The 25,187-nt window shown below is 52.6% G+C and overlaps 2 protein-coding genes across 6 annotated transcripts in view; both read left to right on the top strand.

The window, feature by feature from the left end:
* The window catches only part of PPARD (peroxisome proliferator activated receptor delta), a 73,106-nt gene extending 63,394 nt beyond the window's left edge, over positions 1-9,712 (top strand). For all 3 annotated transcript variants that reach the window (XM_014846251.3, XM_014846252.3, XM_070515038.1), the window contains 5 exons: positions 3,194-3,348; positions 4,140-4,278; positions 5,578-5,780; positions 5,958-6,408; positions 7,457-9,712. In XM_014846251.3, coding sequence (XP_014701737.1) covers positions 3,194-3,348; positions 4,140-4,278; positions 5,578-5,780; positions 5,958-6,408; positions 7,457-7,704 — 1,196 coding nt within the window. In that variant the 3' untranslated portion in view covers positions 7,705-9,712. The remainder of the gene's footprint in view (positions 1-3,193; positions 3,349-4,139; positions 4,279-5,577; positions 5,781-5,957; positions 6,409-7,456) is intronic.
* Positions 9,713-14,285: 4,573 nt separating this feature from the next.
* On the top strand, positions 14,286-24,864 carry LOC106834560 (E3 ubiquitin-protein ligase makorin-1-like). Of its 3 annotated transcripts, none has more exons than XM_014846249.3 (8): positions 14,286-14,424; positions 19,119-19,238; positions 19,421-19,668; positions 21,221-21,324; positions 21,475-21,647; positions 21,765-21,875; positions 24,105-24,252; positions 24,465-24,864. In XM_014846249.3, exons 1-8 carry the CDS (start codon positions 14,354-14,356, stop codon positions 24,600-24,602), a joined length of 1,113 nt encoding a protein of 370 aa, XP_014701735.1. In that variant the 5' UTR covers positions 14,286-14,353; the 3' UTR covers positions 24,603-24,864. The 3 variants fall into 3 exon arrangements, with proteins under 3 accessions (XP_014701735.1, XP_044632453.1, XP_044632455.1); XM_044776518.2 differs by having other exon boundaries at positions 19,421-19,691; positions 21,208-21,324; XM_044776520.2 differs by lacking the exon at positions 21,221-21,324 and having other exon boundaries at positions 19,421-19,691.
* The last annotated feature ends 323 nt before the right edge of the window (positions 24,865-25,187 follow it).

Genomic DNA, 25,187 nt, shown 5'->3' with positions numbered 1-25,187 from the left:
CCCTCAGCTCCTTTCTGTGCTTGTGTCAGTTCTTGAGTTCTCTTATTCCTCTCAAATAGGCAGAGGGTGCCCTTGTCCCATTACCCTGCCACTGCCAGGCCCCCCTGCCCACTCCCAAGTTCAGCAGCCTACGCCTGTTCACCGCTGGGGGCAGGACCTCTCCCAGGGCTCTGTAGCTCTTCCTGACTGGGGCCCCTCTGGGCCACTCGCCCTGGGTTTCTCCTCTCAACCCAGAGCTCTGCTGCCTGGGTGGCTAGTGGAGCTTGGCCACCTTGGCTTCTTCCAGGGTTCCCGGTGCTCCTGACATCCTGAGCCGAGGGCCAGCAGCAGGCGAGGATTAGCGAAAGGAGGCGAGGTCTTGTTCTAGGGGCTCTCTGGGCCTCGGAAACAGAGTTTGGCTTTGGGCTTCTGTGAAGCTGTGGAGGAAGAGGGACAACAACTGGAAGAAGGAAGAGCATGGTCTCTGCCTGTGTGGGGCACACAGCTTGGAAAGCCACAGAATTGCGACCTTCTAATAAGCATCATCCTAACTTAAGTGGCTAATTTACACAGCACTCCCAAGTCCCAAGAACTTTCTCTCTGTTAACTCCTTTGCTTCTCCCTGTGACTCTCTGAGATAGATACTGTTGTCGTCTCCATTTTACAGAGGAGGAAACCGAGGCCCAGAGGGCAGAGCTGAGTTTTAAGCCCAGAACTCTGATTTGAACTCAGGCCATGTGGCTCCTGAGTCGCATTCTTACCCCCCATGTCTGCTGTTTCTGAGCACCTGGAAACCAACTTTGAGGTCATCCGAAGCCCTCACCTTTCAGCCCAGAGAGGGGAGCAGTCACTTTCCCTGGTAGCCTCAAACCCTGGGTGATGGCTCCTTTGTAGCCCTGCACCACTCTGCCTCCCCTCAGCTGGCGCTGCCACTCACGACGGTGTGCTCTAGTTTTCTTACCTCATTTAATTGAAGGTAGGGTCTGGGTCCTGCCCTGCACACAGGAGGTGCTCGTCAAATGTCCGCTGAATCAAAAGAGAGGGTAGCTTTGCCACGTGCAGTGCCAACAGCAGCCAAATGCCCAGACACCTGCTAAGCCTCCAGGGCCACGAGGGAGAATGAGGAGGGCACCTCCAAGAGGTGGGAACAGTCCGGGGTGATTGTCACTGTGAACAAGACTCAGTGGTGGAGGTGGGCTTTGAGATCCAAAGGAACGTGTTTAGAGACGTTCCGAGTCTAGCAGAGGAGGCAAAAATGCAAGCCACAAAAACATCTCTGCTTACAAGAAGAGCCACAAAGCGAACACGTACACAGACCACACAGGTCAGAGAAGGAAGTGCCGGAAACCTTCCCTGCCCAGCTTTGGAGCGGGTCTCTGCAGAGGGTGTTTACGTGTCACCTTGTTTTCTCCCAACAACTGGTAATGTGAGTTCGATTGCCCCTATTATGATGCCTCCAGGAGTGGCGGACCCTGCCCAGCCCCTCCAGCCAGTGGGTGCTGAGGCCAGGACGCCCAGGCAGCCTGAGGACCGCGTATTCCACAGAGTCCCTGAGGGCCTGCTCCGCGTCCCTCAGCAGTGCCCTGGTGGACAGAGTCCTGCCCTGTGGCCCTTACATTCTAGTGGGCCACCCAACACTGAGTAAACACACACAGACTGTCAGGTGGTGACAGAAGCTGCTGAGAACATCAAAGCCACTTTGCCCTCTCCGGCTGCAGGCTTCCCCCGCAGCACCAGGCCCAGGAAGTGGAGAGAGCCCACTGTCCCCCATCTGTGTGCTGAGGGGGCCATTACATCCCTTTGACTGAAGGTTAGGAGCTAAGGCTCTGGGACAGGACAGGCCGTTTTAGGAACCAGGGACTGTCACCCCTACCCTCACCAGCCCAGGAAGGGAGCAGGCTGCTGGGTCATCTCTGCTGAGATCTGGTGCTTTTGCTCCACCTTCTGTGACTGGGATGGAGTCTGGCTGGAGGCTTTTCTGCTGTCACTCCTAGGGCCCGAGGTGGGGCTGGGGGAGTGGGGTGGGAGGTGTGGGAGGAGTGGAGTGTGCTTTGGTCTGGGGACGTTATTCCATAGTAGGGTAATCAAGATCTTTTGCAGAGACTGTATTCTGTATTGTAGAGAGGAATGCAGGCCTGGAAAATGTTAAGTCTGTGCTCATCGGCATGGCTTGGGTCTCCCTAAGGTGCTGCTCCCTAAGCACCTCTGGTTTGGGTTTGGCCCCTGCCCCTGAGGAGGTTGCTCAGTCATCAGGGAAGAGAGGAGAGAATATCTGATTGGCAGTCAGCATGGCAGAGGCAGGACAGGTGGCATATGGGGTCATGCAACTGGCACTGGGCTGTGAGTCAGGAGACTGGGGCTCAGTGCAGGTCCCCTTTCCAAGGAAAGGGCTAATTTCTGAGTGTGGAAGGGAGCGATTCAGAAGAGACTCCCAGTGCTTCTTCCTAAGTCGTCTGACAGCACATGTACCCCCACGTCATTGCCATGGCCCACACTCTCAACACCTAGTTCAAACATCTGTACCTTTAATAGAAAAAACTTGGGGAAATCGTATGCTGCCCACTCAACACGACTGATACCTGTGCTCTTTCTACTCAAGAAGTTTCATGGGATTGAACTTGAGCTTCTCGAGAGACCCTTCACAGCATCTCTGGAGTCCATGCAAGAATTGAATTTCGGGGGGCCCAGGGGTTCTGCAGATGTCTGCACTTCTGCAGAACACACTTCACACAACCCCATGTGGGCCCACACAGTGGAGCCTCTTATGCCAGGAGAGGCACTTCCTGAGGACAGACTAAAGGGATTCTGTCTGCTTTCTTCCTCTTGCTCCCCTCCTCCCAAAACACAACCGTCCGCCCACACCCTCTCCTCCTCAACCGTGAGTTCAGCCCACGAAGGCTCTGACTTACGCCAGATAGTAATAGCTGCCGTTTCCAGAACACCTGCCATGAGTCGGTCTGGGGGAAGTGTTTGGAAACTTTTTGCCATCCTCCCAGAGGAGCTGTCCTTAACCCCGTGTTCTAGATGAAGAAACTGATCCTGAGAAAGGTTGACTCTCCGGAGACACATAGCTCTTAAGTGGCTGAGCCGAGGGCTGTGTGATTCAGAAACATGGGCTCTTCCTGCCACCTTGCTGCCCTGTGGGCTCTAGTCACCTCCCCTGGCCCCCAGGCCCAGCAGAATATGAAGCCACCCCTGTGTTGTGTGTGTGCAGACCTCTCCCGGAGCTCCTCGCCACCGTCACTGCTGGACCAGCTGCAAATGGGCTGTGACGGGGCCTCGTGCGGGAGCCTTAACATGGAGTGCCGCGTGTGTGGGGACAAGGCATCAGGCTTCCACTACGGTGTTCACGCATGCGAGGGGTGCAAGGTATGGGCAATGGGGGGTGCTGGCTGGCCTTCAGGCTGTGGTCATATGGTGAGTTGACCTGCCAGTCTTTCCCTGGTGTGGGGTGGGGCCCCGACAATACCCTCTGGGCGATCCCCACCTGGGAGGCAACCAGGCCCTGGGGCCCATTCCAGGCCTCAGCTCTGGGTCCTGCTGGAGAGGAGGAGTCCCTTTGTCAGAGCTTCCCTGCTGGGCACCTGCCCCGCTAACAGAGGCACTCACCTGGGCTCTCTTGGCTTCTGATAGCCCCTAGGGACCTGGCTCAAGAGGGCGGGCAGGACAGAATGATGTCTTGAGCGGGGCCATCTTCCTGAGGTCAGGGTTTTCTGTGCCTCAAGGCCTGAAGGAGCCTCTTTAAAAAAAAAATGGAAAGTTACATTTCTTTTTCCAGTGGTGCTTTTGGGTTCTTCTTCCTAATGGTACACCCATCAAAATTTCACATATTACTGTGTTAAACCACTACCTGGGAAATACCCAGAACTAGATACATTTATGAATAAATCAAGTTAGCTACCATACAATTTCCTGTCACCAAACTAACAAAGAAGCATTTGAAATAAATACGGTATATATTATTTTAATTATTGCAAAAGTTTTAGAGTTAGTTTTCTTCTCCTTCTTCCCTCCGGGAAAATTTCCCATTACGTCCAAATTTCAGGAGTTTTTACATTTTTATGCATAATTGGGCCTCCTGGCGCAACCCAGTGGGCAGAACAGGATTCTCAGCCTCTCCCCTCCTTGTGGCTATTCCTCACCTGTTCACTGTTCCTCAGGGCTTCTTCCGTCGGACGATCCGCATGAAGCTGGAATATGAGAAGTGTGAGCGGAGCTGCAAGATCCAGAAGAAGAACCGCAACAAGTGCCAGTACTGCCGCTTCCAGAAATGCCTGGCGCTGGGCATGTCACATAATGGTGAGAGCCGCCCTGGCTGTGGCTCACACGGCCTGAAGGCCAGGCTTCAGGGAGCCCAGAAAGGGGGTGCCCTCATCAGTGCCTGGCATATAGGAAGCACTGCGTAAATGTCAGCTGTTGACCTTGCTGACCTGGATCCTGAGTCTTGGAGCCAGCACAAGCTGGCCTAAAATCTTTCTTCCCCACACTGCCCAGTATCCATCGTGGGTCCCAGGCTTGGAGCCATCTCCGCCTGTCTGTACCTGAGGCTCACCCTCTCTGGCCTGGAAGGGAACTGAGAATTGACCCCAGCTCCAGTGGTGTTGGAAACTATTCCCAGAGCCTCAAGCCTGTCTCAGATGACCCGGCACAATGTGAAAAGCCACTGCCAAGGCCTGGGATCCCCTCAGCCCTTCTTGGTTATTAAGGGTGGGTAGGAGCCAGGTGGGAGTTTCCTGGAGGCCAGCCATGCCCAGGAGACAGAGCCTGCCCTGCACTGTGCTCCAGACCTCCTCAGAGTCTCGTCTTCAGACCTCATAAAGTAGGATTTTGCAAACCCCACCTGCCTCCTCTTTACCCCTCTAGGTTAGATGCCCAGAGGACAGGGGAGAGCCTCCTGTTTAAACATTTCCACCCACAGACACCCTAACTGTCACTGTCTTGCATCTTAGAGGGTGGCAGGATCTGAGTGCTCCGTCGCAGCTCTTCCTAGGTGATAGGGTCTGGGGGTTTTATCCCTCCCCTCAGTCTGTATCTACCTGCGCCCCACTCCCTGGGAGGGGGAGAGGATTTCCTAGGAGATCTCAGGGCTGGCTGAATTCTTGTTTGTCCTCGGAGAAGCCAGATTCGTGTCCTGTTCCGTTCCTAATGACTGCAGTTTCTGAGAACTTACTTTGTGAATACTCTCATTTAGTTGTTCTGACAACCCGTGAGATTTAAGTATTAGCCCCATTTTTCTTAAGAAGAAAGGTGAAGTAGGCTCCCAGAGTCACACGGTCGGTAAGCTGCCAAGCTAGGACTCAAGCACGGGCCTTTTCACCAAAGCCTGTCTCCCTGCCTGCCACGCTCCCCCAGCCCCCAGCCAGAGGGGTCAGTCACTGTGCGTTAAGGCCCTCGTGTGCCGGGCCCTGTGAACAAGACAGAGTCCTGTCCTCCTGGAGCTTCTGTTCTGGAGGGGTTCCCCCAGGTTCTAACTGGCTGGCTCTAGAGCTTTTGAGGACCCTGGGCTCAAAAAGTGTGTCTCCGTCCTTGGGGATCAAGGAGGTTAGAGGTGCTGGCCCCTGCCTGGGCTCCCCGGTGACTGTTCCCCCACCCCTGCAGCCATCCGCTTTGGCCGGATGCCAGAGGCCGAGAAGAGGAAGCTGGTGGCAGGGCTGACAGCAAGTGAGGCGAGTCAGCACAACCCACAGGTAGCTGACCTGAAGGCCTTCTCCAAGCACATCTACAACGCCTACCTGAAAAACTTCAACATGACCAAAAAGAAGGCCCGCGGCATCCTCACCGGCAAGGCCAGCCACTCGGCGGTGAGTGTTACTGCTCGGCCTGGCAGCATCCCAGGCTCTGGGCCCCACTGCCACCTGCCCGACTCCTGGGAGAACCAGGCCTCCTTCCTCCCCTAACTTCATGGTACAGGCAGGGTATGGGGAGCACATGGGCGGGAGTCCCCCAAGGCCTGGCCTCTAATGGGGCCTGGTTTTCAGCCCTTTGTGATCCACGACATCGAGACATTGTGGCAGGCAGAGAAAGGCCTGGTGTGGAAGCAGCTGGTGAATGGCCTGCCACCCTACAAGGAGATCAGCGTGCATGTCTTCTACCGCTGCCAGTGCACCTCGGTGGAGACCGTGCGTGAGCTCACGGAGTTCGCCAAGAGCATCCCCAGCTTCAGCAACCTCTTCCTCAACGACCAGGTGACCCTTCTCAAGTATGGCGTGCATGAGGCCATCTTCGCCATGCTGGCTTCCATCATCAACAAGGATGGGCTGCTGGTGGCCAGTGGCACTGGTTTTGTCACTCGTGAGTTCCTACGCAGCCTCCGAAAGCCCTTTGGTGACATCTTGGAGCCCAAGTTCGAGTTTGCTATCAAGTTCAATGCCCTGGAACTTGATGACAGTGACCTGGCCCTCTTCATCGCAGCCATCATTCTGTGTGGAGGTAAGTGAGGGTGGGGCGTGTGGGCCAGTCCCCATAGCCAGCCCTCCTGGGGCTTGGGCTCTCACTGCAGGGGGCACAGCCTAAGCTGGGACAGCATGGGGCAGTGTCCATGTGATGATGATGGCAGTGGAATGTGCGAGGCACTCAGTGTACATGCAGGAGCAGCTCCGTCTTGTACAGATGGAGCTGAGATAGAAAAAAGACTGAAAGGAAATATGCCAACATGTTGATGGGGGTTGTTTCTGGTGTTGGAGAAATTTTCTGTATTTTACCTGCGGTTTTCAAATTCTGACACAATAAATATAATAATCATGCTAACAGTGGCATAGAGCTTACTTCATGCCAGGCACTGTTCTAGTACCTTTTCTGAGATTATACTCATTTGTTCCTCACAATAACCCTGTGCGGAAGGTACTTCTGTTATCCCCGTTTTACAGATGAAGAAACTGAAGTCCAGAGAGGCCGAGTGACCTGTATGTAGCCTCATCTCTAGTCTGTGGTAGAGACAGGATTTGAATCCAGGCAGTAGGCCAGCCGGGTGGCACAGCGGTTAAGTTTGCACGTTCCACTTCGGCAGCCGGGCTGTCGCCAGTTCACATCCCAGGCGCGGACCTACCCACTGCTTGGCAAGCCATGCTGTGGCAGGCATCCCCCGTATAAAGTGGAGGAAGATGGGCACGGATATGAGCTCAGGGCCAGTCTTCCTCAGCAAAAACAGGAGGATTGGTGGCAGATGTTAGCTCAGGGCTAATTTTCCTCAAAAAAAAAAAGAATCCAGGCAGTGAGTTTCTTAACTACAATACTATCCTGCCTAGTCAGGAAAGAAACAAAACAAAACAAAGGAGGCGGGCCAGGAGGAGGGCTCTGGGGACTAGAGCAGTCAGTGGGACCGTCACTGACAGGGCAGGGCTTGGGTCTGTCACAGCAAGGAGGCCTGCGGTCCCCTGGGCCAAGTCACCCATGCGAGGTGGGCGTAGGGGGGTTCCCCTGCCCTTCTGAGACCTCACGTGCCTGTTCCCTCCCACACGTCTTCCCTGTGTCCCCACAGACCGGCCAGGCCTTATGAACGTGCCACAAGTGGAGGCCATCCAGGACACCATCCTGCGTGCCCTCGAGTTCCACCTGCAGGCCAACCACCCCGACGCCCAGTACCTCTTCCCCAAGCTGCTGCAGAAGATGGCTGACCTGCGGCAGCTGGTCACCGAGCACGCCCAGATGATGCAGCGCATCAAGAAGACTGAGACCGAGACCTTGCTGCACCCCCTGCTCCAGGAGATCTACAAGGACATGTACTGAGGGATGTGCCCAGGGCCTCCCGGCAGGCCTCCAGAAGACTGAGACTCGGGGCCTGGGGGACAGAGCTGGCACAGGCGCCACTCACGGGACTTTCCTGTTGGCCAGCCCCTGGGCGCTCAGCACGGCACCCGAGCAGTGGGGTCACGCCCCCGTGTGCCTCTCGCTCCTGATCGTTTTCCCTTCCTTTGTCTCCCTCTTGCTCACTTCCTCTTTCCTCTCTAGTCTCTGCTCATTCTCTTCCTTTGTCTCTATAGGTTCCTTTTCCCTCTTCCCTCCTCCCTCACCTCCCTTTCTCTCTCTCCATTCCCACATCTGTCCCTCTCTCTTTCTGTGAGACAGTTTGTACTATTTCACCAGCGGCATAGAACACGACCTCTGCTTTTGCCCCCCTTGCTCCCCGGAGCAGGAGGAAGTGGGGCCTGCCCTCTGCACCAACAGTCACCTGCAAGGGTAAGGGCCTCACTTCTGCTCCTGTCTTCACAGTGAGGGACTCGAGTCATCCAAAGAAACACTAAGCTCTCTGGGCCCGGCTCCCTGGGGACGCCACGCAGGGTCTAGGCTGACTGCAGCAGCACCTAGTCCCTGGGTCCCTCCTCGAGGGCCAGGACGCCACCCCCAGACTGTCACCACCCTTTGGGGGCTGGCGCCCCCTGACCCAGCCAGCACCACCCAGCAGCACAGCCCCGCCCCACTGATACCCAGCGCTCTTTCATTCTTTTCACTGGTATTCCAGGCCAGTGTTGCTGATCGCCCCCTGCGCTGGCCGCTGGGGGACACCCCCCAGCCTGGAAGGAGGTAGGGTTCCCTCCAGGTGGGGGCCCCCATCCCCCATTGGAGAGGAGTGAGTCTCAAGGGAGGTGGAGGTTGGTAGGGAAGGCAGCCAGCAGTACACTTAATTCTGACCCCAGGCCTTGGGGTCGGCCCCCATCATGCTTTCCCACCACTCTGCAGCAGCCACCGAGTCCTGCCTCCGTTGTGTCAGCACTGCAGCTCCCACTCAGTGCCAGGGCCTGGCCTCAAATGTGACGTTCCTTTCTCCAGCCAGGAGGCACGGCACTGGCTCCAGCCTGGCTGAGGCTCACGCCCCCGACACACGCGCGCGCACACTCCATGGAGCTGCCTCTCCAGCACACACCACAGGCACTGAGGTCACTTTACCTGCAGCTTCCACACACAGCCGCCCCCAGACAGGTGGGCACTCAGAGGGACCAACAGGTGGACGGGCAGAGCCCTGACCTGCCCCAGGGCTGTGCCAGATCCCTTGGTGGGCAGAGGTGTCCTGCTGAGTCAGCTCACTGGGGGAGGTGCCAGGGGTGAACTGATCCTACTCATTGTGACACTCATTTGTCCCAGCAATTCTGCTGCCCTCCTTTCCCCTGTATTTGGCCCAGCTGGTCATGTGGCCTCTGGGGACCAGGGGCCTTGCCAGGCCCAGCCCACCCGTCTGGCCCGTTCCCCTACCCTCCCTCTCCGCCCAAGTGAAGTGCACTTGCCTTGGAGGAGGGCTCAAGCCTAGCGCAAGGGCTTTGTCTGAGCAGGAGGGCAGAGCCCGCCCAGGCTGCTTTTCCAGGCAGCAGACTGGCTGGGGTCTCTGAGAATGGCGGTGGAAGATGTGTGGTTAGAGCCCAGGCTTCCTGGGTCCTGTCTGGTCCTCCTTCCCGAGGGGCCTTTCCTTCTCTGCCCCAGGACCACTCTCTACTGGCAAGATTCTCCCCTCTCCCCGCCCACCCTCGCTGACCAGGGACTTGGGTTGGGTGCATCCTTTGGGCCAGTGCTGTGAAGAAAGAGATGCTGTGCCTGACCCCCCCCCCCACCCCGCCGCCAGCCGTGTGCCCCTGTCCCCACCCCGGTCTGACGCCGAGAGTAGCACACAGCTCTTCTCAGTGTCTGAACAGTCTCCAAAACTGAAATGTATATTTTTGCTAGGAGCCCCAGCTTCCTGTGTTTTTAATATAAATAGTGTACACAGACTGACAGAACTTTAAATAAATGGGGATTAAATATTTAAGAGTTGATTTAGGCTGACACAGTTCTTTATGTGTTTTTCCTGAGCGCTCACAGGATCCCTCCCCGTCCTCCGTGTCCAGTGCGGAGGAGGAAACTTGGTTGGGCAAACAAGACTTTAGGGTGCTGGCCAGGAGGGTGAGTTCCGGCCTGTGGGAGCTCCCATCATGCCCTTGCCTCCTGCCCTGCTCCCACTCCTCCATCAGCAAGGGCTGCAGGGCACTGAGAAGATGTCTTTCCTGCCCCGCCGGGGGAATTTGGGGTGGGAGGGGGAGAAAGGACGCACTCTGGGAAGGAGGTGTGGTGCCACGGCACAAACCGGGGTTGGGTGTGCAGGTTCTTGGAGGGCCTCAGAAGGATCCTGGAGGAGGTGACCCTCTCTGGTGGGGGGGCTTGCAAAGCCAAAGCCCATCAGTCACTGTCAGCTTTTTGCCACCCTCACGAGAGAGCAGGGCTTTCCTCTCCTTAGCCAACGCCCCAGTTTTCTCTTCTCGCAGGGGTGCCACCTTCACAGAGTCTCCAGGCAAGCCCAGCCCTCGGCAGCCATCCTCTGGCTGCAGTGTGAGGCAAGCTCAAGGAACGTTACAGCGCTTTCTAGCCAGGGGAACAACCACCGCTAAAATATTTCAAGATGGGGCATTTACCTCAGGGGATTCTTAGGAAAGTATTGAAAGGACTGAAAGATCCAAAGAGGGAAAACAGGTCATCCAGACATCAGTGACCGGGAAGCCACTCAGCGCCAGGGCTGGTGGGGAAAGTGTTATCTAGAGGCCACCATCCCTGGAATACCCGCTGACCCTGCAGAAAGCCCGCCACCTGTCGATTTGCCTGTAGAGTCAGAGCCCATGCACACTGTACACGTGGGGCTGCCAGGGTGCCCGCAGCCACCACCACTGCTGCTACCCCTGGGACCTCGTCACTTGAGCAAGAAGCCTGGAGTTGGGACGCAGCTGCTCCTGCCAGAAGTGCCATCCGTGTTTGGGGGTGGAGGGGCAGCTTCTCCCTTCTTCCTGTCTTCCAGTCTGTTGCCCATACCTTCCATTGAAAAAACAACAGTAAGGGAGTCTAGGAAATGTAGTTTGCAGACTTGCAGCCCTTGCTGTGTAGAGGAGTGCCTGGAAGAGTAGACATGGATCCAAAAGCCAACAAATAACTCGCACACAGTACAAACCCCAGCCCCAGCTGAGCTCTCTCAGGTTGAGGCTCGCAGCTTAAGGCGGTGGTCAAGTCTGACACTTGCCTCCCTGTTTTCTGTTTCGCTGGCCAGGTAGACAGAGCAATCCGAACTCTGTCGAGTCTCAGATGGTTCCTCTCAGACAGGAGAGCGACGTTCCTAAGGGAATGGGAGGGAAAGAGGAGGCGGCTTGCTTAGATCGGGGGCATCTCTGAAATTGGTAGTCTTGCTTATGATGGAATCTTCCGGTTTCTTTGGTTTATTTTTCTCACCTCCCTATCTTTTCCCACACCACCATCAGGTGGGAGAAAAATAGTTGAAGACTGTGGCTCAGTTGTTAAAAGCCAGTCCTCTTTCGATCACTAACGAGGTAAGATCAGAGGATGCCAAACAGCTAGATGTAGCTCAGTTCAGAGAGCTGAAGCTAAGTCTCCGTACCGCTTTATTCACCTGGCTTCTGGGGCTGCAGAGAGCTAGCATCGTGTTACTCTGGCCCCTTGTTAGGACTATCACTAAGTGATAGTCTTTATTAAGCACCTATTTTGTGCCAGACACTATACATACATCACCTCCAATCCTCACCACGACCCCATAAGGTAAATATTACCACCCGCCATCTTACAGGTGAGGAAGCAATGAGAGGTTAGGGAGTGTGCGTGGGGTTAGGCAGCCAGGAAGAGGCACAGCCAGTACTGGTCCAGGGCCTTAGCATCTCTGCTTTCCACTTAGGAGCAAAACCTTGGGGACAATAGTTGGTCACCTGGTCTCTTTTTAATGATATTCAGGACAAGTGAATCAAATATTTAGACTAAAAAAGAAGAAAGCAACCTTAAGACAATTAGAAGATAGTATTCCAATAATTCTGTAAAACTCTTCTGAAATAAAAAGTTTATTTTTTTTAAAAAAAAGGGGGAAGAAAGAAATGGGATCCAAGGATGGTAATATCCCCAGGGAGCCTGGAAGAAGACGATGCAGAACGTTTCTGGAGGACAGATAGAGGCGGTCCAGAATTCCCACAAAATGACAAACGTGAGGAGACGAGCCTGCGTGAGAACAAATAGACATAACAACCAGTGAAATTAGAGCCCCAGGGCTTCCAAAATATAATGAATGATTATAGGAGAGAAATAAGTTTTATATTATTAAAAATATAAAGAAATCAAAACCATAAGAAAGGAACGATTTGCTTCTTTTAAAAAAAATCTTTAAAGAAATTCTTGGAACTTCCAGAAAAAAAGAAAAGAAAATGAGTTAAAAAACAGATGAGACACAGTCGAAGAGATGATTTTTGCACCTCAAGAAAGATCTGAAGACATTATCCAAAAGATAGCACAGGAAAAGCAAGAGAGAAGTTGTGGAACAGAAGAATAGAGTACACATTCTCAGACGCTGCACAAGGCGGTAGAAGTTGGTATAATCAACTTGAAAAACAATTTGGCAAAATCTCGTAAAGTTAAAATGTGCCGGTGGATGCTGCGGTGCGTCACCGGCTCCCACCCCTCCCAACCCAGACGCTAATTTCCATGGCTGCCGAGCTCACAGCTGAGCTCCTCCCGGCAAATTACCTTTACTGGAGGGTGCTGCCCCGCCCAGGACAAGCACACCCACACTGCCTCCTCAGGGGCAGCCCATAGCCAACACAGGCAGACGAGGCCAAGCCTCCTTTGCCCCAATTTGGGACAACTTGAAGGATCAGCACAGCTCCACAGCTGACCCTTCTGTCTCAACTGCCTTGTGGTTTAACTTCTCTCTCTCCCCAATCCTGCTTCCTTCAATCCCTTACAGGTGTTGTTCCACAGAGCACGCCCCATGATCTTCTGCAAGCAAACCTCCAAATCTATTTCCTGGAGTGGCCAACTTCACACAATACCCTAGGGTGAAACCCACCAAATTACATCGAACCTCGTGTACATGTTCATTGCAGCAACAGCAGAAACTTGGAAACAACAAAAATGTTCATCAACAGGAAAATGGATAAACTTGACATATTTATACAACGTTTAAAAAAAAAAACTAGAAGAAATAGATGGAAAAAAATTTTTATATAATCTTGAAGTGGATAGACCTTTCAAAAGTCTATCATAAAATGTTTTTGTCACACAAAAAAATTTTAAATCAACCATGTAAAAAAATTTGTGACATAATCAAAGGGCTAATTTCCTTAATATGTAAAGAGTACCTACAAATCAATGAGTAAAAGGTCAACAACCTGATAGAAGAATGGGCAAAGGATATAAACAGAGAAAGTAACACCTCTAGACCCACGTACGAAATAGAGGAAGATTGGCACGGATGTTAGCTCAGGGATAATCGTCCTCAAGCAGAAAAAAAGAAGATTGGCAACAGATGTTAGCTCAGGGCAAATCTTCCTCACACACACACAAATCTGTCCTTAAACTTTCAAGTGCATATCTCTTATTTAGTCTTTTTGAACTTCCCCAACTTACCTCCCATGTGGGGCAGTGCAACCTAGTGGAGAGAGCATGGGCTTTCGGGGAGCAGTAAGATGAGAATTGAGGGAGGGGTCTTAGGAATAGTCAGAGTTGGAAGGGCTCTTACCCTACCCCTACCTCCCACCCTCGGTGGCCCCAGCCGTTATTCTCCCCACTGCAATCTCTGAATGTACCAGGCATTTACACTGCCCGAGAGAGGCTCTGATTGGTTGGTTTGCTACCATTTAATCTGGAATGTCCTCATGGACAGAGCTCCAGGCAAGCTCCCTCCCGGCCCCTCTCATGGTGGCCCTCACTGAGGCCTCCACACTCTTCCAATTCTTTGTGATCAGGGTAGCAAGTGGCTTCGTTGACAGACACAGACCAGGCCACAGTGACTTTTCATAGAAAACATCTTGGGCCTGGAAGCCGGTCCCCGCCCGGGGCCTCTTGCATCTGTCCATACATGCCACTCTGGAACAGCCCCCCCTGGGCCCCGCGTCAGGCTCACACTACCCCCTGGAGGCTTGGAAGGCTCCCAGCTCACCCTCTGATCTCTCTGACAACCTCAGCTCCACATATGGAGTTTATGCAGCCCTTGGGGTGAGAGAGGCTCCCCCTGGCCTCCTCAGTTAGAAATTCCCCTCATATATCACAAGTTACTTCTCCCAGGATCCCAGCCTCCCAGGTCCTTGGGTCCTCAGTCCCAGGTCCTCATGACCCCCTCCCAAGCCACCCCACCTTCTTGGACCCTTAAAGTTCTTAAACCATGCCACAATTTCCTCCTGAAATCATTCAGGGATCTCTGAGGGCCTTCATGCCCCACGCCACCCACATCCTGGAGCCTGGACTGGGCGGCAGAGGCCCCAGGCTCCCAGCCGTCCTGCCTCCACCCTCTCGCCTGCCTCCAGGCCTGGGGCCACGGGAAGGGGCAGGCCTGGCCGCGGGGCCCCTCCTCCCTTTGGCCCTGCCAGGAAAGGGAGGGATAAAGGAGCACCAGAGGAACCCTGCCTGATTCTCGCTAGGGCCTGTGGCCGGCATGGATCCTGGAGGGCTGGATGGCAGCGGCCGTGGCAGGGAGAGCAGCCCCCACTCCCAGCGGCCACGCAGGTAGGGGTCTTGCTCTCACGGGAACACAGGGAAGGTGGGAGAAAACACTTTGGGGTTTGGCCTGGCCATTAAAAGCCTAGTCTCTAGGAACTTGGGGTGCCTCTAGGGGAGGAGGGAGTTCCTTGCCCTCTACCCCAGCTTGGGAAGGGTCTAAGTCATCTGCCACTCCCTCATAGTCCAGAGAAGGAGACTGAGACCAGAGAGGGGGAAAAAATATACCAAGGTTGCACAGCTTAGTCAGGGCCAGCTCAGGGTCTGACCATTTAGGGCAAGGATTCCTCTCTTGCCTTCTTTCTCTCCCGCCCAACTAAGGCTTCTCTGCCCGGGAGCACCAAGCAGCTCCCTGCAGGTGGGATCTGGTCACCTGTGCAGCCCGAGCGCTTAGCACCATGCTAGGTGTTCATAAGTGTTTGAATGGAAACATATGGGTTGCACCACGACCACGAGAGTCACCCTTGTCTCAGGCACGCTGGCGCCCTCAGCCTTCCTTCCACCAGACTTTCACGCCTTCGCGCAGATTCATATTGCCAACAGCTGGAAGAGATCAGTGTCCCAGAGAGAACTGAAGTTGGGGTGAAGGAGGGATTAACTGTGGATCTGGGGGTCTCGGTGTCAAGTGGTTTTCCCAGGCTGGGAAGAAAGGCAGCCAGGTAGCAAGAGGGAAGCGGAAAGGAAAAAAGAAAAAAGGACGGAAGGAGATTTTTAATCGTTCCTTCCTGAGCTTTGCTGCAGGGCCAGGAAGGTGGCAGCCTGGACGAAGCTTGGACCCCCGAGTTTTAAAAGCCATGGTCAGGGGGCTCACTTGGCGGGCTCCACCGCCCCACTACTGTCCGCAGTCCTACCTTCCAGCCCCCCAACAGTCCAGTCCTGATTCCCAGGCTCACTGCTCAGGGGCCACTCCTCCAGCCCCCCGGGCACCCAGCCCCTGTTGCTGCCTCCCCAGGACTGGGTCACCTGTGACTGCTGGCTGCTCTGTCCCCATCCCTTGGCCTCAGAACTTGGCCTGAGAAATCCCCCACATCCGGCAGCCCTCACCCCTGACAAGTCAATCTTGGTTAACTAGAGATCCATTGGGCTGAGTGGGGACACCTGGGCTATCGTCCCAGCTCTTATTGCCAGTCCCTGGTCAATTACTTGAGCTTTCTGAGCTTCAGACTTTGAAAAGCAAAAAGGACTCCTGACTTCTAAGGCTTGTTTTGAGGATTAAATGAAATAATTTGACATTTCCCCAAACAAAATGTTTTATGGATGTGTCAAGAGTGTATGGGTGGGGGGCCTAGAAACAGCAGAAACGAGTTGAAACAAGGCTGGGTTAAACAGGCTCCCCTGTAGGACTTATCAGAGCCTTTAGTGTGTTCATGGACAATAAGCAATACACAACATGACTCTAAGAAAATGCAGAAGGAAGAGCTCTCAAATCGATTTGGTTGCAAAGCTCCTAGCCCCTTTCCTTGTGGCTCATCTCATGGGCTGAGAGCCCCCTGGACCGGTCGGAGAGCTTTGTCACGGGACCTCTCAGCTTGTGAAGGAGCTAGCATGGTGGCCTCTCTAGGCAGTCCTGGAGGTCAGCCTCATTGCTGGTCTTTTGGGAAAGGCGAAGCTCTCCCAGTGCATCTCTCCTCCCAGAGGCTTCCCATTGGTGGACGGGGCACAGGAGCCCTTCAGGCCCTTCCTCTGAGGGCTACTGGTCCTCCCCTAGGAGATGAGTGGCTCCTCCTCTCAGGCTCACCCAGCCCTTCCAGGGCGGCTCTCGTCTCCACCCCCCTCCCCCCACGCTCCCCAACTTTGCTGTCATGCGCTCTTCTGGTCCCTCCTCTTGTCTACTCCCCACACCAGGCCAGACAGCTAACATTTTTACATGTAAATCGCCTAACAAACATTTTGAAGAACCATGTATCCCCCTCCACGCTCAGTCATCTCATGTTTTTTGTCATAAACGTAAATAGTTGCAAAGTTTATAATTTCTAATGTATTATAAATAGTCCCAATTTAAAATAAGATGATTACATGACTTTTTTTTTTTAATTCCAAAAGAGATTTTTAAAAGATGTTTTTAAAGGGACGTTCCATCACTCAATCAAATACTTTTCACTGTTTCTGACTCCTTCTTCTCTAAGGCGGGCACGTCGGGCAGGCTTTTGAGGGGTGTGTTCAGAGCCCTCAGCCCACGAGAACTGGCCGTCAGTCTTCCTGTGGCAGGTTCTCCACTTCCCCAAGCCGGGCGGGGAGAAGCATCACAGGGCGTCGTGGGGTTGTGGGCTGGGGCTCAGCGCAGAACCTCAACCAGAGTGGTCCCGGCTGCTTGCTTCGGTCCTGCCGACGAACTCCCGGAGGCAGCTGACCAGAAGCAGCGGTGGACAGCGTGGATTTAAATAAGGACATTACCCTTTTCGTGTATCCAGTGGCATCTAAATATCAGAGTTTTAACATTTAATGTCATCCATTTAAAAAATAGATAAACAGGCTCTTACCATTTTACATAACTCCTTTTTCTCCTTGAATGCCTATGCTATTCCACTTCCCCTACGGAATTTTATCTTAACACAAACGTTTTTATTCTCAGAAGTCTTTTCCTGATCACAATATTATATGTTCCTGCAACAAAATTATTTGTAAAACAGAAATTTAATTTCTTTCGAGACTTAGTTATTAGTAGTACTCAATTGATCAAAACAACTTAAATATATCATACCCTTTAACAGTTAATTACTAAATAACAAAAAATTTTCTTTAGAAAACTTCCTCCTGAGGTAGATGGCACTGTTGCTTCTCCCCACCCCCCACCCCCAAAAAAGCACTCACGTATCTGTGGATAAATATTACTTATTGCTAGAATAAGACAGGGTTCAACATCAATCTCTATTTTTAATTTTTATAAATGGAAGCACTGAGAAATCTTGATCACAGAAATAAGTGGATGGAAATGAAATGTGATTTATTATAGTAGGGCCACTCAATTATCTGAATTGCCTCTGAATTAAATGCCAAAAATTACAAAGTGGCCTATCCTCAAAAATTACTGTTGAATGATCTTACATTACGACCCTGGCCCTCCCAACAGCTTCCGCAAAAATAATGACAATAACCACAACTGCTATTATTATTATAATAAGCGTATTATTATATAATATAATCATTGTCATAATGATTATTACTACGAGCACCCGCTCCAAGGCCTTGCCTGGCCACCCTGTCTAGAGTAGGGCCCCACGCTGCCAGCGTTGATTTGTCAGACCCTTTTCGTGGTCTGCATTTGTCCTGGTTATTTGTGCCCATGTTTTAGGTCCTGGACTGGGGGAGGCCAGTAAGGCAAATTGTGTAGGGTTGAATCCTGTCTTTATTTAAAAGTTCAATATTTTGTTCATGGTGAATATTTTTTTGCATTAATTTTTATCTTTAAAAAAATTGCTCTAAAATACTATTCCTTGCTACTGAGGTTTTTTTGGCATCCCCTGAAATTTTGTATCCGAGGTGAGGGCCTCCCTTGCCTCCCCGTCGTCCTGGCCCTGGTTTCTGGGTTCTCTGCTCCATCACCTCATCGGGGGATCTGTAGGCAGCTTCCATATCATGCAGGGGCTCCCTATGTTGTTGTGAATGAAGGACCCATGTGACCGTCAATCTGGCACCTTCACCAACAAGGTCGGGGGCCTGGCACCCATCTTTCCTTCCCTCTGCCCGCTTCTCTGCCAGGGCCTCACTCTCAGACATTCTCTGGGGGGATGGAACTCTCCATGCGGACCCTCAGCTTGGGCTGGCAGTCTGTTCTTGTGGGACTAGAATCCGGGCTCTGTCCCGGTCCCTGCTGCCCTGGCCGCTGCAGGTGTGCGTCCATTCCCCCTCCAGGTAAGGAAGCACAGGACGAGGGCAGAGGTCCTCTCTACCCTGTACCTGACCCAGAGCCAGCACACATAGTAGGTTCTCAATGAGCGTTTGCCCACCGCCTCCTCCCACCCTTTCCACCTCACACCCTGACCCTCACAAGGCCCAGTAAAGGGGAGAGGGAGGAGGAGAACAGCTCATATTTACTGAGGGCTTTCTATGTGCCAGGAACTTGACACACACTGTCTCATTTACGTTTGACCCGTGACGTAGGTACTAATCTTATCCCCATTTTACAAACGAAGACACGGAGGCATGGAAAGGTTGTCCAAGCTCGCACAACCAACAGGTCATGCTACCGGGTAGAACTGGCTTTACATTTTGTGGGACCCACTGCAAAATGAAAATCAGGGCCCCTTGGTCAAAAATTTAGTAATTTCAAGACAGCAACGGCAGAGCATTAAAAGCAAGTGTGGGACCCTGGTGTGACTACTCAGATCCACACCCAAGAACCCAGCCCTGGTACCAGAATTTAAACCCGGAATTCTGACTCCAGAACCCACAAGATTCTGGGCTTGGAGGAAGTAATAGTCATCACTGTGATTTACTGTGCACCGGCTTTGTGCATTGTGCAGAATCTTAAACCCTCGCTACAAGCCTGAGGTAGCAATGAGGCATCGTCACCTTCATCCTTAATGGTGAGGAAACCAAGCTTTAGGGAAGCTGAGTTCCCCACCCGGGGCTCCTCAGTGGGGCCGGGATTTGAACACAGGACCAGCTCCAGAGCCTGTGTCCTGATATCACAGCCTCTCTCTAGAAGGGTCACAAAGGCAGGAACCAAAGCTGGGCCGGGTGTGACTCCCACCGTCTCTTAGGCATTTTGCGCAAGGGGCCTGCGGCTGGGGGCCGAGCTGCCGCTTTGCTCAGGCTGGGAAGGCACCCCAGGTCTGCAGATACTTCCAGCGAGGCTTCTGCTTCCACGGAGATGGATGCAGGTGAGCACCTCTTCTCCTCGAACAGGGAGTGGGGTGGGGGACGCAGGAGGAATCAGCCCCTCAGGGACCACGCCTCTTCCCAGAGCCTCAACTCCCCTCACAGCTCCAAGTTCTAGGCTGAGCTAGCTCTGAGCCCTGGAGGGGCTATCCCTGTCTCCTCACCCTTCTCCTCCCCACTACAGCTATCAGCATCCACAGCAGCCCCCCGGCCATCTGGAGTGGGGCCGCCGCCATTCAGAGCCACACGTCACCCTGCCAGGACCCTGGCTGGGGCTGACCCGCAGGGGCTCCGAGCCCACCTACCTGCCCTCTGTGGCAGTGGGTTGGGGCTGGGCCGGCGCCTGCGGGGACACGGAGCCTGGCCTGGAGGGGATGGCCAGCAAGGCCGTGGAGTTTGGTGCCAGTTCCTGGAAGTCCCTGTCACCATCATGTGAGTCGTCTGGGGCACTGCAGGTGGGCACAAGTGGGACCTGGCATCAGGGTTCCTGCTCTGGCTCAGAGCAAGTTTGATGTTCCCTCCTCCCCTCTCCCTCCTCAAGATTGCCAGCTAGAGGGAAGTTTCCTCCTGGCTGCATTGCTCTCTCTATCTAGAAGCAGAATGCCAGGGTGCCTGTGGAACCAAACCACCTAGTTTCAAATGCCAGCTCCACTAGTTAGTAGCTGTGTGATTTTGGACAAGTCGCTTAACCTCTCTGGGCCTCAGTGTCCTCATCTGAAAAGGACACTGATAATAGTACCTGCTGCACAGGGTCGTGTGAGGGTGGGATGAGTTCATACGTGTGATGTGCTTAGCACAGTACCTGGTGCAGAGTAAATACTAAGTGTCAGTGGTTATTTTTTAAATTATTGCTCTAATGCAGTGCTGTCCGATAAAACTTTGCCACATATGTAGTTTTTGTAACAGTTTTCTTGATATATACTTCACAAACCAAACAATTCACCAATTTACGATGTACAATTCAATGTGACACAGTATATTATATTCAGAGTTGTGCAAACATTACCACTATCTAATTTTAGAAGATTTTCATGAGCTCAAAAAGAAACCCATTGGCAGTCAGCCTCCATCCACTGCCCTTCCCAGCCACTGGCAACCATCGGTCTCCTGTCTCTATGGATTTGCCTATTCTGGACATTTCATACAAGTGGAATCAAGCAATGCATGGCCTTTTGTGGCTGGCAGCTTCTACCTTACATAATATCTTCTCGGTTCATCCATGTTGTAGCATGGAGCGGTACTTCATTCCTTTTTATGGCCAAATAATATTCTACTGTATGTATAGCATACGTACACAACACCTTTTGTTTCATTCATCTGTTGATGGGCATTTGGGTTGTTTTCGCTTTGGGGCTGTTATGAATAATATTGCTATGAGCATTTATATACAAATTTTTGTGTGGGCACATATTTTCATTTCTCTTGGGCACATACCTAGGAGAGTGGAATTGCTGGATCATGTGTTAACTCTATGTTTAACATTTTGTAGAAGTGCCTAAATGTTTTTACACCATTTTACAATTCACATAGGTAATTTAAAATTTTCTAGTAGCCACACTAAAAAAAGTAAGAAGCAACAGGTGAAATTAATTTTAATAGTGTATTTTATTTAACCCAATGTATCAAAAATTATCTATCCAGTATTATCATTCCAACATGTAATCAATGTAAAAAGTTATTGATGAAATATTTTAGAGTCCTTTTTGGTACTAAGCTTCAAAATCTCGTGTGTATTTTACGCTTACAGCACATCTCAGTTCGGACTAGCTCCATTTCAGGTGCTCAGCTGCCACATGTGGCGAGTGGCTGCCGTGTTGGACAGCGCAGTTCTAAATAGTTGTGTTAGAAACTTATAATTCTGCCTGGACTCTGAGCTCTTTGGGGGTAGGACTTTGTGCACCCATGGGGCCTTGTGTGCCATAGATGCTCGGTAGATGCTGCCTGAATGAGTAAATGAGTGAATGGATCCAGTTTTCTCTGATAGCTGCTGACGGTGATCACAGCTACTCCCTGAAGCCTCAGCCTAAGTCAGACCCTATCCAGGAGCTCGTGGCCCCACTTCAGAGCCTGGACCTTGAGGGGCAGCAGGTAACGAGGGAGGGCGAGTGGCAGAGGATGACATGCTGGACCTCTGGGATGCCCAGACCTGCTGGAGGATGACTCTGTGGTCCCTAGGGCTATATTTGGGGTGGCAGTGTGTTGGGGGGAGATTTGCTCTGACCATACCCCTGGCTGCAGAGGGAGCAGGACAGTCGGGATGTTGTGTGTGGCATCTGCATGGACAAGGTGTGGGACAAGCCAGAGGCTGAGCGGATCTTCGGTATCCTGCCCAACTGCACCCACGCCCACTGCCTAGGCTGCCTGCGCACCTGGCGGAAGAGCCGACAGGACTTCCCACTGGATGTCATCAAGTCAGTGCCAGGGAGGGGCCAGCAGGGAGGGAAGGAGATGGCCCGGGGGGGCTTGGAGGCCGGTCTGTGGCCTTGTGACTGTTCTTCTCTTGCTTCCTGCCCCACCCTACCTTGCAGGGCCTGTCCCCAGTGCCGCGTCCATTCCAGCTACATCATCCCCCACAAATTCTGGGTGAGCAAAGGGGCTGAGAAGGAACAACTCATCAGGAACTTTAAGGCTCGTACCAGGTGAGGCTGGCAGGCGGAACGTGATTTGGGGCTAGGAAGGAGGGGAAGACGGCCCCTCATCCATTCTGGCTCAGCCACGGTTCCCAGCCTGGGATCCCCAAATCCTGGAAGTTCAGAGTGATGGAGATGGCAGGCAAGGGTGTGAACTGTTTCCACTATTGCAGAAAGCCCAGTAAATAATGGCGAGTGGCTGAGACAGCCGCTGAAGAGCAAGGCCCAGTTTCTCCTCTAGCCTTGCTCGGGATCCATGCCGGCAACTCAGCCTTGCTTGGGGCAAGGAGAAGCTCTGCTTGGCTTTTATTTATTTTTTAAGCAGGAAAGTAAATTGATATGAATACATGTTGGTTGCTTAGATCATCTTTGAAAACATGAGGTCTCTGGGACTGGCCTGGTGGCGCAGTGGTTAAGTTCGCACGTTCCGCTTCTCGGTGGCCCGGGGTTCGCCGGTTTGGATCCCGGGTGTGGACATGGCACCGCTTGGCAAGCCATGCTGTGGTAGGCATCCCACGTATAAAGTAGAGGAAGATGGGCAGGGATGTTAGCTCAGGGCCAGTCTTCCTCAGCAAAAAGAGGAGGATTGGCAGTAGTTAGCTCAGGGCTAATCTTCCTCAAAAAAAAAAAAAAAGAAAATACGAGGTCTCTGAGAGGGAGACTAAAAGGAAGCCTTGGGAGACAGGGAAAAGTTGGCTGGGTTTTAATCTCTCGGGGAGGGTAGGCATTGATGCAAAATCTGGAATTAGCTATAATTCCAGGTTCTTAATTCCACTCTCTCAAAGGGTTTATTGCACTTGAAATATGCAAAGTATCCTTGGATAAAGGGTGGGATAAAGGGGGTCTTGTCTCTACCTGTGACACGTTCAACCTTGTTGGGAAGACACCTGGGTTTGCCTGTAAACTGTAATCGCTGCGTCAACAAGGTCACTGAGAAAAAACTTGGGTGAGTCTCTCAGATGGGGTAGTATTTGAGCCGGGTGCCGGGAGAGGCGTAGGGGCTCCTCGGGAGGAGAAGGTGAGAGCACCCCAGGCAGAGAGCGGTCGAAGTGGGGAATCCTGGCTGCGGGGATGCCAGAGGGGCGCACCCAGGCCCAGGGAGGACGGGAGACGGTGCAGATGGGGTTCGTTATGTATGACAGACTTGGCACCTCGTAACCTGCATGAAGCGGGGACACTTCCTGTCCTCACGCTGTGGAAGAAGAAACTGAGGCATGGTCTGCATGACTTAAGTAAGGAAGTGGGGTTTGAACCCAGGTGTTCTGACTCATAGCGGGACACATAGGAGTGGTAGGGAGGATACTGACTCGAGAGGAAAAGGGCCAGACCTGGGTGGCCAAACGACCGTGAGGTTGAAAGGAAAATTTAAGATGACTAACGTTTCCAGCAGAGGTGGCCACGGGAGTGATACCTCACATGAGACCCGGGAAAGGGAAGCTGGTGGGAATTTGGACAGGTCGAGGGTGGGCTTTTTGCCGGCTATCCGGATGGAGGGGTCCTGACTCTAGGTTCGGTCAAATGGGAGGAGGAGGGAGAGGAAGAGCTAGTCGTTTAGAGGGAGCCCCAGGCTTCCGGCTTGGGCTGTCCCTGGGGTCCTGCATTCACACTGGGGCTGCGGGAAGTGGGGAAGGCTCAAGTGTGCTGGAATCTAGCAGTGATAATGCAGGACAAAGGCTACAGACATGCGCGCTATCCTTTTTTCCTTCTCATCTGCCTTTCTCTGTCATCTCTCCTTCTTTGAGGAGAATGCTGGTCCTCCTCAAGTGGATCACGAGTTGCCCACAAACCCCTCCTGTATTTGACCTTTCATGGAGTGAAATTTGAAATCTCAGAAGTGGGAAGCTTCTTAATCAATTTCATTAACGAGCAATTACCAGCTCATAAGGCCACCCCTCAGACCAGGACATTGTCCTAACTTGGTTTCGGAGACACATTTTAGGGTTATCTGCTACCCTCCTCTCCTTTGGGTAGCATTATTGAAACTTAGTTCAGCGAAGGAAAGGAGATTCCCAGGATTACAGCTGGCCCAAACAGAGACTGTGGGAATTAGAGAAAGGCATCCCTTAAGACACTTGACTGCCATCTGCAGGAAAGTAGTTGGAATAAATGTAAAATCTATACTGTGACGCTTGTGGTGGTGCCTTTGTGCTGTGTACAACCTACCCAACCTTATGTGTCAGCCTTGAGTGCCCCTACCTCCTGAAGGCAATGATCCTCTCTCCTTCTGCCGTCTCATAGCCAGATCCACTGCCGGTTCTTTGTGCGGGGGAACGGCCGCTGCCCCTTCAAGTCTGACTGCATTTACCTGCACCAGCTCCCAGAAAACGCCTCGACATCTGACCTTCCCTGGCCTGAGAGTATGCAGCTGGCCTCTGGGAGTGAGATGGTAACAGCAGGGACATGCGGCAGGGGAGGCTAATGGTCATGGTTTATAATAAGTGTGATAAATGTCTGATGTCTAGGATGTTAATGGTGACTGCTTAGATGTGGCACATTTGTGCTATGTACAACCTGCCCAACCTTATGTTCAGCCTTGATTCTCAGGGCAACTAGGGTTGAAGCTGATGGGTTTTCACTGATTTCTTTCTCTACTCCCAGGTGCTGGGCACAACAGCATTCCTAAGGGGCGCCGAGCCAGAGGACGAAGTGTTCTTCACCGACTGTGCCCTGGCCATGGCCTTCTGGGGTTCAGAACTCTTACTGGATCCTAACAGTTCTTACCATGGCCTCCTGTAACCAAGACCAGTGTGGGGGGACGGGGCTGAGGGGCAAGGGTTGCTTGGTGGTAGGTCTTTTCCCTTTGGGGCTTGGTGGGGGATGAAAGAAGTAAGCCACTCCCCCCCATGACCTGCAGCAGTGACACAGCTGGGGATGTGGGGAGGGGTGAGGCTCTTGGGAAAGAGGAAGAGGTCTCACCCTCTTCAGGGACTTGGTTTTTAACTTTGCTCTTTTGTAGAAGGATTCTGAAAGAAAACCAATAAAATGCACTCAAGCCGTCACCGCTGGTGTTTGAAGAGCGTCTGTTCATAGCCCAGGGGCCCCACCCGCACCCCCACCAAGGGGGGCTTCTGCTTTCAATCTGAGGCACTCAGCCTCTGGAAAACCTCACTTTACACTCACAGGGAATGAGAACGGAAAGGGCAAATAACATCTTAGCATTGTGAAAATAGTAATGACGTCACGGATCCCATGACTGGGTCTTGAGGATCCCCCAGGGCTCTTCAAGCACCTTAGAACTTCCCTCCCTGCACTCCTTCCCACTAGCTGGAATGCAGACTTGGTGGGCGTGAGCCAGAGCCACTACAGGGTGCAGCGGGTGGT

This window comes from Equus asinus, chromosome 8, assembly GCF_041296235.1.
Source record: "Equus asinus isolate D_3611 breed Donkey chromosome 8, EquAss-T2T_v2, whole genome shotgun sequence".
Classification (NCBI taxonomy): Eukaryota; Metazoa; Chordata; class Mammalia; order Perissodactyla; family Equidae; genus Equus; species Equus asinus.
The sequence above is the reverse complement of the archived record's forward strand: the minus strand, read 5'-3'. Positions and strand labels throughout refer to the sequence as shown.